This window comes from Lineus longissimus, chromosome 8 (assembly GCF_910592395.1).
Source record: "Lineus longissimus chromosome 8, tnLinLong1.2, whole genome shotgun sequence".
Taxonomy (NCBI): domain Eukaryota; kingdom Metazoa; phylum Nemertea; class Pilidiophora; order Heteronemertea; family Lineidae; genus Lineus; species Lineus longissimus.
This window is the reverse complement of record NC_088315.1, coordinates 1,467,822-1,480,083: the sequence shown is the minus strand read 5'-3', so window position 1 is coordinate 1,480,083 and position 12,262 is coordinate 1,467,822. Positions and strand designations below refer to the sequence as shown.

The window sequence follows — 12,262 nt, the reverse complement described above, 5'->3', positions numbered from 1 at the left end:
GAGAGCCTCGGGGGCTTAAATAGTCCAATTATCAAGCAATGAAATGCAACACTGGCGCGTGAACGCGGATGTAATTGTTGAGGGAAAAAAAATCAGTTTTTTTCATTTTCCTGTGATATGATCGTGTTGCATAAATGTTGGCGGGATGCAATTTTTTGGCCTAATATCAGCGAGCGACTGAATACAAAAGTGCGTCCCTGGAACCGAAGGACTGGAAATCGTTTTCACCCAAACAGGAGACTTGACCGCCTTGGTCGTATACGCCACTACGGAATTACCGTCGCCCTGATATGTGGTACATTATTGGCATCAGCATCCATCTAGAAAGTCGGAACGGCACCTTATCAGATTTACAGCATATATAAACCGATGTAAATTCGTTCTTCCAGCCGAAGTGGAGGGGGAATCACTCTGATGCGCACTTGTGTCTGCTCTGCAGGGTCAGCAGTTATCGCCAGGTAACGGTTGTGACGCTGTCTTGTCCTACCTCCAAATTATAGATACACGCTCTTAGAATCTGATATATATACATACCAGTTGATGCCACTCAATCTGAGATAGGCCTACAAAATTTTGATGTTATGTGTATATCTCATGTTGAGAATATAGTGTATCTACCTCAGGACTCCCACATCAGAGTGGATCACCTCTCAGCCTCAATAAATAGAAACCTGACGGAGTGTTGTTGTAGCCATGATGACGATTCCACTACAGCTGACTGCTGTCGCGATTTTGCCGCTTTATTCGCAGCCATTGATATCTGCCTAGATACGAGTGAATAGTGTGCATTAGGAGACCTCTACCTTCGTGTAACGCCATCTGACCCACCTGGCTCGTGTCTATAGTCTCTCTTTAGGTGAGAGAATGTTAGACATTATAGAAATTAGCTTGTCAAGCTTATTTAGAAACCTATAGAGAAAATCTGATATCTATACATGCACAATCCGAGTGTAAACTACTAAATCATGGATGTGACCGAATCGTTTCTGGCAAACCCCGGCAACGTCACCCCAGCATGCAAACCTGCTTACTGGATATCGAAACCACTGTGGGAGTTGGAGCCATTGGACATTTTCTATTTTGTCGCCATTCTACCCTTGATGTCTGTGGTCATAGTGTCTGGCCTTGTCGGAAATGCTCTATCCTTCGTCGTGCTTCGGAAAGAGATGAAAGTGTCATCGACGTCCATTTTGCTATATTTCTTAGCCTTTGTTGACAATCTTGTTCTCATTTCAAATATCGTTGATTACCCCTTATCGACGATATACCAGTATTCCGGTGGCAAGTTCGTTGAGGGAGTGGAGCTGTATTACATTCTCCGACCTTATTGGTTTTTTTTTGTCTGGTTCAGCAAAACCTTGTCAGTATACACTGTCGTTTTCTTGTGCGTTGAGCGATTCATTGCTGTTTGTTTACCACTCAAAGCAGCCTCACTCTGCACTGTGAGGTACACCCGATACTCAATCATAAGCCTCTTGGTATTTTCCTTTGTTTGTAATCTACCTAAACTTTGGATTTTCAAGGCGACTAAAGTATTCGATGAGTGCGCACTTAAGTTCCGACCGATGTATACAAGGACCGAAATGAGAAAAAACTACTTTTTCCAACTCATTTACAATAAGGTTGTATACATTGGTATTCTTCAAGTGATCCCGCTTTTACTGATAAATGTCGCCACATTTTTTATCGTAAAATATTTGTCCTTCAGCAAATCGAAGCAGATTGCTGCCAACCAAACTGAAGGCAACAGACAACAGTTGGGTGTAGTAATACGAGTCTGTGCGATTTCGGTTGTTTTCACCGTTTTAGAGTTGCCTGCCGGTAGTGTAAACATTGTCAATATGATCACGCCACCCCCAGCTATGCTATTTGAGTTGACTTATATATTGGGATGCATCAATTCTTCGATCAACATATACGTTTACTGCCTCACAGGGAAAAGGTTTCGGTCCATTTTGTACAAAGTTGTATTTTGTCGCAAGAGAGGAGACCACCATCTTTCGCAAAATAAATCGAGATGTGACGTCACAAAGACAGAAAGCGCAGCAGTATCGACTCATCGGGGGCTGTCTCCAGGATGGGCATAAGGTGCAGTCGCGCCGAGTACTTTCTGTGACTGTGACTGGTGTCTGATTAACCCGAGAGACGGGACTACTCGTAGCCCGCCGATATTACAGTAATTGATGCGTTTGGCGTTTAACGAAGGTTAGATATTCCTTCAGGGATGTATCACTTCATCGGATCAGGCCCCATCTTTGATACCTAGGTTTCCGGTCAGGATTGTCCTTTTTACTTTATACATACAGTTTCACACAGAATCATGAGACGACACTGATCTGGCTTTGCGAGGCTGTAACAGAGATGACGAATGATCTGTCTCGGGGGCTTATATAGTCCAATTATCAAGTAATGAAATGCAACACTGGCGCGTGAACGCGGATGTAATTGATGAGGGGAAAATCAGTTTTGTTCATTTTCCTGTGATATGATCGTCTTCGCATAAATGTTGGCGGGATGCAATTTTTTGGCCGTAATATCAGCGAGCGACTAAATACAAAAGTGCGTCCCTGGAACCGAAGGACTGGAAATCGTTTTCACCCAAACAGGAGACTTGACCGCCTTGGTCGTATACGCCACTACGGAATTATCGTCGCCCTGATATGTGGTACATTATTGGCATCAGCATCCATCTAGAAAGTCGGAACGGCACCTTATCAGATTTACAGCATATATAAACCGATGTAAATTCGTTCTTCCAGCCGAAGTGGAGGGGGAATCACTCTGATGCACACTTGTGTCTGCTCTGCCGGGTCAGCAGTTATCGCCAGGTAACGGTTGTGACGCTGTCTTGTCCTACCTCCAAATTATAGATACACGCTCTTAGAATCTGATATATATACATGCCAGTTGATGCCACTCAATCTGAGATAGGCCAACAAAATTTTGATGTTATGTGTATATCTCATGTTGAGAACATAGTGTATCTACCTCAGGACTCCCACATCAGAGTGGATCACCTCTCAGCCTCAATAAATAGAAACCTGACGGAGTGTTGTTGTAGCCACGATGACGATTCCACTGCAGCTGACTGCCGTCGCGATTTTGTCGCTTTATTCGCAGCCATTGATATCTGCCTAGATACGAGCGAATAGTGTGCATTAGGAGACCTCTACCTTCGTGTAACGCCATCTGACCCACCTGGCTCGTGCCTATAGTCTCTCTTTAGGTGAGAGAATGTTAGACATTATAGAAATTAGCTTGTCAAGCTTATTTAGAAACCTATAGAGAAAATCTGATATCTATACATGTACAATCCGAGTGTAAACTACTAAATCATGGATGTGACCGAATCGTTTCTGGCAAACCCCGGCAACGTCACCCCAGCATGCAAACCTGCTTACTGGATATCGAAACCACTGTGGGAGTTGGAGCCATTGGACATTTTCTATTTTGTCGCCATTCTACCCTTGATGTTTGTGGTCATAGTGTCTGGCCTTGTCGGAAATGCTCTATCCTTCGTGGTGCTTCGGATAGAGATGAAAGTGTCATCGACGTCCACTTTGCTAAATTTCTTAGCCTTTGTTGACAATCTTGTTCTCATTTCAAATATCATTGATTACCCCTTATCGACGATATACCAGTATTCCGGTGGCAAGTTCGTTGAGGGAGTGGAGCTGTATTTCATTCTCCGACCTTATTGGTGGTTTTTTCTCTGGTTCAGCAAAACCTTGTCAGTATACACTGTCGTTTTCATGTGCGTTGAGCGATTCATTGCTGTTTGTTTACCACTCAAAGCAGCCTCACTCTGCACTGTGAGGTACACCCGATACTCAATCATAAGCCTCTTGGTATTTTCCTTTGTTTATAATCTACCTAAACTTTGGATTTTCAAGGTGATTAAAATATTCGATGAGTGTGCACTTAAGTTCCGACCGATGGATACAAGGACAGAAATCGGGAAAAGCTACTTTTTCCAACTCATTTACAATAAGGTTTTATACATTGGTATTCTTCAAGTGATCCCGCTTTTACTGATAAATGTCGCCACATTTTTTATCGTTAAGTATTTGTCCTTCAGCAAATCGAAGCAGATTGCTGCCAACCAAACTGAAGGCAACAGACAACAGTTGGGTGTAGTAATACGAGTCTGTGCGATTTCGGTTGTTTTCACCCTCTTAGAGTTGCCTGCCTGTGGTGTAAACATTGCCGATTTCATCACGCCAGCCCCAGGCTTACTAATGGAGTTGACCTATATATTGGGATGCATCAATTCTTCGATCAACATATACGTTTACTGCCTCACAGGGAAAAGGTTTCGGTCCATTTTGTACAGAGTTGTATTTTGTCGCAAGAGAGAGCACCACCATCTTTCGCAACCGTGGCGACATTAATCACTAAAAGGACGGTGATAGACGTCCTATGGACGGAACAGGGCCGAGTTTACAGTAGGCCCGTACTTGACGACTGCCTGACCTCGTTGGAGCTAGGGGATGGCGACCTTCATGCATGAACGACGCTCTCATCTGGAGGACATAACATCATGACCTCACTACCCGTGTATGTGTTTAACGAGATATAGTTCGAGAAACCTTGAACATCCTACACGAGTGAAGTGTTTTCATCAAGTAATTTATTTGCCTTTCGTAGATTTGTCTTGTCATAGCCTACTCAGATGACCTACCGAATTTTCAGTAGGCCCGTACTGGTCGACTGCCTGACCTCGGTGGAGGGGGATGGCGACCTTCATGCATAAACGACGCACTCATCTGGAGGATCATGACCTCATTACCCGTGTATGTGTTTAACGAGATATAGTTCTAGTAGTGACTTCGAGAAAACTTGAACATCCGACACGAGTGAAGTGTTTTCATCAAGTGATTTATTTGCCCTGTGTAGATTTGTCTTGTGATACTCTGATGACCCCCCCCCCCCCCCGGCCGACGACGCCGGCGTGTACCGTGACAGCAAGATCAATTACTGAAAAAGTTGGATAATTAACACACCCTTACAACAATCAAATCAGTTAATTTAATGATGTTTAAACAATGTTGATTAAGACTGATAAAAATACACGTGAACATGCAGGTTAAATATTGGTCATCGAGCCAATGTTTTTCATGTTGGTACATGGTTCCTATGAATGTTTAGGTCTTATGGAGTACAAAACAGCCAACACATATCTTGTGTGGTAGATTACAAGCTTAGACCATACATGCTAGCTTTATGTTTAAACGTACATCTAAAGTACATGAACCCTTTGGTTTGCCGAAACAGTGTAACTCAAAACATTATAGTGCAAGTTAACTTAATCATGTTATTCTGACGTGTTTACAATTCTGCAATTTACAGTGGTAAAATCACAAATAAAAATCTGCTACGAGTACGCGTACATTAGAGAGGTTTCGCAGCCCTATAACGAACGACGAATACGGTGCGAAGTACGACTGTCTTTGGTGTCATGAAGACCTGCGCGAAATCATTTAAGCGACACTGACTCGTAAATCAGCTTCAATCATATTTCAGTTGCACAAGGAATCAAAGGATTTTTCAAAAACCGTCATCGCTAATTATTTACATAGGGCCTGCATTGTACATGTACCTCGCACTACCTCGTTCGCCTCTCAAGTCGTAGGGGTAGAGCGAAATCTGTCTATCATGCTGAAGCAAAGCACCAATAAAGTTACATAAAATGCCTGGTCCCATTCCATTCATTGACCAAAAAAGATAAGTTGGCATTTGATTAGACCTGAGACTATTGAACCACAGACGCGACAGCTCATGACAGAGTTTGCAGTCAGCATTATGTCTTTCACATCAATTTTTCTCTGAAGAATTCCAGTACTTTTCTCCACGCCTTGACCTGCGCACGCGCGTGTGCGCGTCTCTCACCACCCCAACGTAGGAGCACCCCACCAAAATTAAATCTGTGAAAAGTGTTCAAAAAGTGGGGATTGTAAGGCGGTTCAACTAAATGTCCTGCTCCAGGTAACTGTAAGTGTTCAACGTTTGTCTTGCCGTGTTTCCGGAGTCTGTTTGGCCCAACACTTGAGGCCTTTGGGTGGACACACTGGTCATCTAAACTTGTAATGAATAAGAACGCAGCGTCGGATTTCTCAATATGTAACATGTTCTCTTCCTCTATTTCCCATGGGATTGCATTCTCCATACAGGCAATTGTACCACCTTCGAGAAAGATCAGTTTCCCACGGTCACCACTCTCCGCCCGCTTCACAGTTTTACCCTTGTGTTTTAAGTTCGAATCAATAGAATAACACACACCGTTGATGGCCACGACAGCGCGGACGTCCGGGATGAACTCGGCCATAGCGAGGGCAATGTCACAACCTTTGGATGTCCCCATAACTCCTATACCTTTGTTTGATGAAACCTGGGGGTGCACACGGAGAAATTTCGTGGCCTCTTCGAAGTATTCTATATGAAGTTCCTTGTGGTCTTTCGGCAGGTCCTGGTACTTAAAGTAAGGTAAGGCAAGTGCGGCAATGCCGCGTGATGCCAGGAGCGCCGACCGCATCTCGACAATACCTCCGACAGACCCAAACATGTCAATCACACCGGGGAATGGACCCGGTCCTTCTGGTAAAAACAGGGTCCCGCGTACCTTACCATAGGTCACTGGAATCCGCTGAACCCCCTCTGCTAAGTAGCTCCTCTGGAAAGGACTTGTCAGCAATGGGTTGCATGCAGCCTCACTGCAGAGTTCTTCTAATCCAAGATGACCGCGGTGAACGTTCAGCGATACCTTAAACGTATCTGTAATTTCTTTCTTCAGCAGGCGTAGTCCTGACCTTTGACCCGGGGCCTGCTCCATTCCCCAAATCAATCCCATAGGCTCCACACCAACATAGTTTCCTCCAATTGAAGCGTCCCTGGTCGTATCCACATTTCCACTGTCGTCTGTTACGTAATGTCCAACTGCGGCAAATGTCATTTTGTTTTCCGTGACGGAGGAATGTAGCGTCACTGGCTCTCCTCTTTCGAACCCCGACAGAGCAACATACAGAGACTCATCTGTCAATGACCACTCGGGGGTAACCTGGAGAGCAAGTGCTTCGTATTTGGTCTTGGGAGACGAGCGCTCTGCCATTTCTGCGGCCATGCTGGTTGGACTGGAAGCTCCTCGATGTACAAGACGTCCTCTTACTCGTGGCACAAGCAACGCGGTCTGCTGGCAAAGACGGCGGAACATCCTGTCTGGAACGGCACAACCGGCAAAAGAAATGGTGGGAGAACCTTTCCTAAACTTATGTCAGATAATCAGCTGATTGTTTTGAGAAGTATACCACGAGACGAGACAGAATGAGGGTCTTGACAATGAAGTGACTCGTTGGTCACAAGACACAATCTGGACGTCTGGTGGTGTAGAACGATCAGCACTCACATATACGCATTTCTATGCATATATCAGCTTATCTATATAGGCTTACTTGAGACACGTATGCCGTATATTGAACGGTCATTAATGAATTGTCTTACTACATTACGGAAAATCGCGAGGTCATGCAATAGACCGCCGCCGATACATACTACTGTATAAATAATAACGTATATCAATCTTATCAAATTATCAAGTTGGACGAAATGTCCAAGTCGTAGCCTGTGTAACAGACTGCTGGAAGCTCTCTGCATTAAAACCAACACAAGGCCCAAATTCATAAAGGGGGTTTAAGGGTTAGACATGTACAACTTCTCTCTAATCAGTTTCAGGGCCTATTCATATTCTGTAAAGATTCACATGAAGGGCCAGAATCTGTCTATTCATTAGTTAAACGCTGTTTTAAGCTAAACACCCTTTATGAATTTGGCCCATAACGTCTCGTCCCTATTAGGGATGAGACATTATTCAATTTTTAAATAGGAATAACCAATGTCAAAAGTCAAACAATGTGTAAAAGTGTAGTTTATTTTGAGACAGCGAAATAATGGCACCAGCTTGCCTAAAGTGTACATTGAAACAAGACTAGGAATGCGATTGTATTAGAGAGGGCGAACACATATCCGTCATAGCGCACGACAGTGACTATCAACATTTGACCCCAGAGCCGCTCAGCTTCTTGAGGTTTGCTGTACCAAAGGTGGTAGATCATGTATGCTTTGATATTACGACATTGTATTCACCACTAATTGCTCATCGTAAAAATCCATCTAGAGTGAAGAACCATACAGACAAGGGGCTCGACTCCACAATTGCACAATTTCGCACATTATTGGCTTCTTAGAATGTAAATATACTCATAAGTACCCATTTTATCTAAGTACATTTTCATTGATTTGGCTGAAGTCTCATTTGTATGAATTGATCGCCGGACTTGTATAATACTACAAAAGTGTTGCATTGATTGGTGCTTAAAACTTGATGTAATCCAGACTTTCTGGTTGTATCTTTGTCCTTAGCAAAGAAGACCATTCGAGGATGAACAGAAACTACATTGTACAATTTCAACAAAATCGGAATGACCAAGCACAGTAGTGTCACCTTACACTGATATCGGTCATGATCCGAATAAGAATTCGTTCGATTCGGATCATCCACAGATACCAACCTTCGGTGATGAGGGAGCCTTCCCGCGAGGCCATAGATCTTGACCTGCAGTGTACCGATGGAAGGTCACTCAGGGCCACGTCCAGGTAGAATACAAATCGGAATCGAAGAAATCGAGAAGTCAATATCTGGGGAAACTGGATCCCAAGCTACTGTCTATAGCCCCAAGAATAACAACCTAAAATTAAACATCATCAATTTCGTTTGAGTTTGTGATCAACAAAATTGTCTATCTCTTTCGTATATTCCTCAGGATAACGGTACATGTGGCTACAATGCGTGGACTTTTCCCAACATTTATGATAAACCTGGACTCCCATGTCCTTCCAGCCCTTCATGACCCGTTCAATGGCGGGTATATTAGTGATTGGGTCCGCAATGGAGTACAAAAACAGCGAAGGAAGTTTCAGAGGGTTGCTGAGAAACACCTCCGATGACCTCCGGTAATTTTTCATCGTCTGCTCTGAGAAAACGGACAAGTGGAACTTAAGTCCTTGTTTTAGAATCGTCCTCCCCAAAGGATTCTTCGTTAGCGCCTTGGAAACACCATTGGGGATACCCTCAAAGTCCACAGGGCTGTCCAGAATCTGGCCTACAAATCGCGCTCTCAGCCGGTCGGCGGTGGCCCCCTCCGAAGTCTGTAACTTAACCAGGGTCTCCCCAAAGAAATACGCGCCAGCGGAAAAAGCGTGGACAAGTAAAGGCCTATCTTTGATGGCATCATGGTCGAATGTTGTCATGATTTCATCTACGATAGGCTTGACCACGGGCGGCCATAGCAGTGCCTTTGGTTGAATCGGTATCACCAGGGAGTCGTAACCCCGGTTTGAGTAATGTTCGCTGTATTTCAAAAGATGTCCTCTCTTGGCTGCAACCCATCCGAATAGGAGAATGACTGGCTTGTCAGCACTGCTACCGGGACTGGTGCATAGCTCCAAGTTTTTGCTCAGGCTCTTCAGGCTGAAGGTGGTCTTGTGACGGACATTGGCAGGTCTCCGACCCCCGAGGCTCAAACCAGCGCGAAACAGGCCCTGCAAAAGAAGGCAGATTGTATAGGTTTTGGATCTGCTCTCAGTTTGGTCCGATCTTTGAGATGGTAATGGGACGACTTGGACATCGGGCCGTCAATGTACCACACGGAGTCCTTTGTCTTTTTTGGTTAAAAACTACTACTTCCATGACAGTGGCAGTGGCAGGACGTGTCTTTACAAGCTGCAAACAAGCTTATATCGACCGTGGCGCCACCATCTTAGGTCGTAACTGCTCCCGACTTGTTTTACAGTTTGGGATGTTGGTGCTGGCGCGTGTGGACCAAAGCGCACCAAACAGCGACTGTGTGAGAAAATCGATAAGTCACAATGTGACCCATATAACGCAATAGGCTACATATCGAAATCAACGAGCTGCCAAGCTGCCAAGCTTCCTGACGACTTTCACTGTCCTCTCCGAACTTCTCCAACGGGACCATTACTACCGGTCTTATCCACATTAATTTTGAGATGGCCCCGTTCGTATCCGGTAATTATGACGTAGCGACCTATATAAATTAGTACAATTGGCCACATCTTATGGAGTTCATGGATACTTTAGTAATAGTAGGCGGACGGAGTGGATCGGCCTCGTCCTATCGCCCGGCATTTTAAGGAAGACTGCATATGAGTCTAATACTGATGGGTGATATAAACAATAATAAAATAGTTGCTTTATCAATGTCCTTAACCTTGGTTGGCTAGTCATCCTGCTCGGATAATATCAGAAACCCAAACCCCCATGATCGGCTTCAGACAAAGACATGTCGAACAGCCGCTTTCACCAATTTGGCCTGACCAGGACAGGAGACTCCGTCACCTGTCTAACAGAACATTATGATCGAATGGTGCAAAGGTCAGACAAGTTTTCAATTTCCCAGGATAGAAATGATTCCAGTATGCGCGTGCATCTATAAGTTTTTGACGGCACTGGCCTCTGTACACCAGAATCCGTCAGAACACATTAGGGCCGGACACTTTTTCAGGTGGACATTTTCTACTTTTACTCTGGCATAACCCAAGCCGTCTATGACCCAATATAAGAACAGTAAAAATGCATGGCTGTCGTGCGATACTGGTTTGTGAATAGCACAGATGGATCGATATCGCGTCTGATCTATTAATAGTTGACACAAAAGGTAAACATTTGAGGTCACCAAAGATTTAAGAAGGAACAAGGACGTGATAGTTTGAGAGAAGCTGGGTAGCGGCCTGGTATCGGAGAGAGAGAAGGACCCCATGATTCGGTTATTTATAGCATTCACAAGGTTATCTTTGCTGGAGACGACCGTGTGGCCGTATCACATTATTCGTCAAGAGTCAGGTTTAAGTCTAAAACAGCTGAGACGAATATGAAGCTGTCGCCTAGTGGCAGTGCCCTAGGTGCCATGAGGGAGCAGATGCGTGATCGAAGGGAGGAAGGGGGAGATTGATAGGTACCTAGCAGCGCGGGGGACGAAACGTTTCGATTAGAGATGCATACATATCATAAACTCGTGTCCATTAAGAGGTACCCATAAATTATCGCGAAGGGCAAGGTCGAATAGGTGGTGGTACTGAGTTTAACACCTTACCTTTCCATAATCTAGAATCCGTCTGCTTGTTCTACAGAATATCATCTTGCATGTCTTAGGACCTCGTGTTTGAGCGGCAATGAGAAATGTAAAGCCGAACCGCGGGGGAAAGAACCATGGATGGGTGAAAATATCGAGATGTGACGTCACAAAGACAGAGTGCGCAGCAGTATCGACTCATCGGGGGCTGTCTCCAGGATGGGCATAAGGTGCAGTCGCGCCGAGTACTTTCAAGCTGTGACTGGTGTCTGATTAACGCGAGAGACGGGACTACTCGTAGCGTCCTGGTATTCTTCTTGGTAGCGATGCATGTGGTTACAGTGTGTCGAATCCGCCCAGCATCTCTTGAACACCGGCAAACTCTTGTCCTCATACCCCTTAATGCACTTATCAATCGTCATAGGGTCCGAGATTGGATCGGCCAAGGAATACAAAAACAGATATAAGTTATCCCCAGTTATCCCCTACACTGTGACTAGGTTAGGCCTACTTTTAACTTGACAGTAGGTTTGACCCGTAGGCCCCAAAAATAGCTGTCAAGGAAAAAATGTGGGAAGACAACTTCGGCATGATACGATAGAGACAAACCGTGGCCCTTTCATCACCGCCGCAGGACTGAAGGCATAGCACAGGAAAGGCTACGCGTAGTGTAGCAGCAGGAGAAGAAGACAGCGAGTAATTCATATTCAAAGGTTTACGGACAATTTCTCATAAGCAGACGGCTCCTGGTTGAGTTTACAGCACAACTCCCATTATGTCTGTTCCCCAGGGCCGCGTTCCTAGCCCGACATTGTGACGAGGCTTATGTTCGTAGCAGAATCTTTGGAAGACTCTGATTACATTTTTTATACAAAATCGCCAGCGACGGTCTGACCAATCAGACATACTGGACATATCGAGTGCTTTGACGGTAGTCCAGGGCGTCCAGGAAACCTCGACCTTATCCGCCACCCAGCGGAGGGTCGAGGAACCCTCGTTGATTTACCCGAGGCGAGCCATAACATTTTCAGTGCGTACAGTGGATGAACTGTCATACCGAGCGCTCTGGTATTGCAGATTATTCACTTGGATCGAGGTCACCCATCCTACAGAAAAGACCT

The 12,262-nt window shown here is 44.9% G+C and overlaps 2 protein-coding genes across 2 annotated transcripts; both read right to left on the bottom strand.

The window, feature by feature from the left end:
• Positions 1 to 451: 451 nt before the first annotated feature.
• LOC135492694 (peroxisomal succinyl-coenzyme A thioesterase-like) lies at positions 452 to 7,374 on the bottom strand. The gene is made up of 2 exons (XM_064779282.1): positions 4,782 to 7,374; positions 452 to 4,545 (listed from the first exon to the last, which is right to left on the bottom strand). Exon 1 carries the CDS (start codon positions 7,205 to 7,207, stop codon positions 5,810 to 5,812), a length of 1,398 nt encoding a protein of 465 aa, XP_064635352.1. The 5' UTR covers positions 7,208 to 7,374; the 3' UTR covers positions 452 to 4,545; positions 4,782 to 5,809.
• Positions 7,375 to 7,903: 529 nt separating this feature from the next.
• Positions 7,904 to 11,316, bottom strand: LOC135492314 (transmembrane protein 53-like). The gene is made up of 2 exons (XM_064778699.1): positions 11,163 to 11,316; positions 7,904 to 9,591 (listed from the first exon to the last, which is right to left on the bottom strand). The coding sequence occupies exons 1-2, from the start codon at positions 11,205 to 11,207 to the stop codon at positions 8,755 to 8,757; spliced, it is 882 nt and encodes a 293-aa protein (XP_064634769.1). The 5' UTR covers positions 11,208 to 11,316; the 3' UTR covers positions 7,904 to 8,754.
• Positions 11,317 to 12,262: the final 946 nt, after the last annotated feature.

What these genes read in the sequence shown, in the direction of transcription:
- LOC135492314 (XM_064778699.1), bottom strand. Translation starts at nt 11,207, where the DNA reads ATGATATTCTGTAGAACAAGCAGACGGATTCTAGATTATGGAAAG. An exon ending in GGATTCTAGATTATGGAAAG is followed by an intron (nt 9,592 to 11,162) that starts GTAAGGTGTTAA and finishes CTTCTTTTGCAG; the next exon opens with GGCCTGTTTCGCGCTGGTTT.
- LOC135492694 (XM_064779282.1), bottom strand. Translation starts at nt 7,207, where the DNA reads ATGTTCCGCCGTCTTTGCCAGCAGACCGCGTTGCTTGTGCCACGAGTA.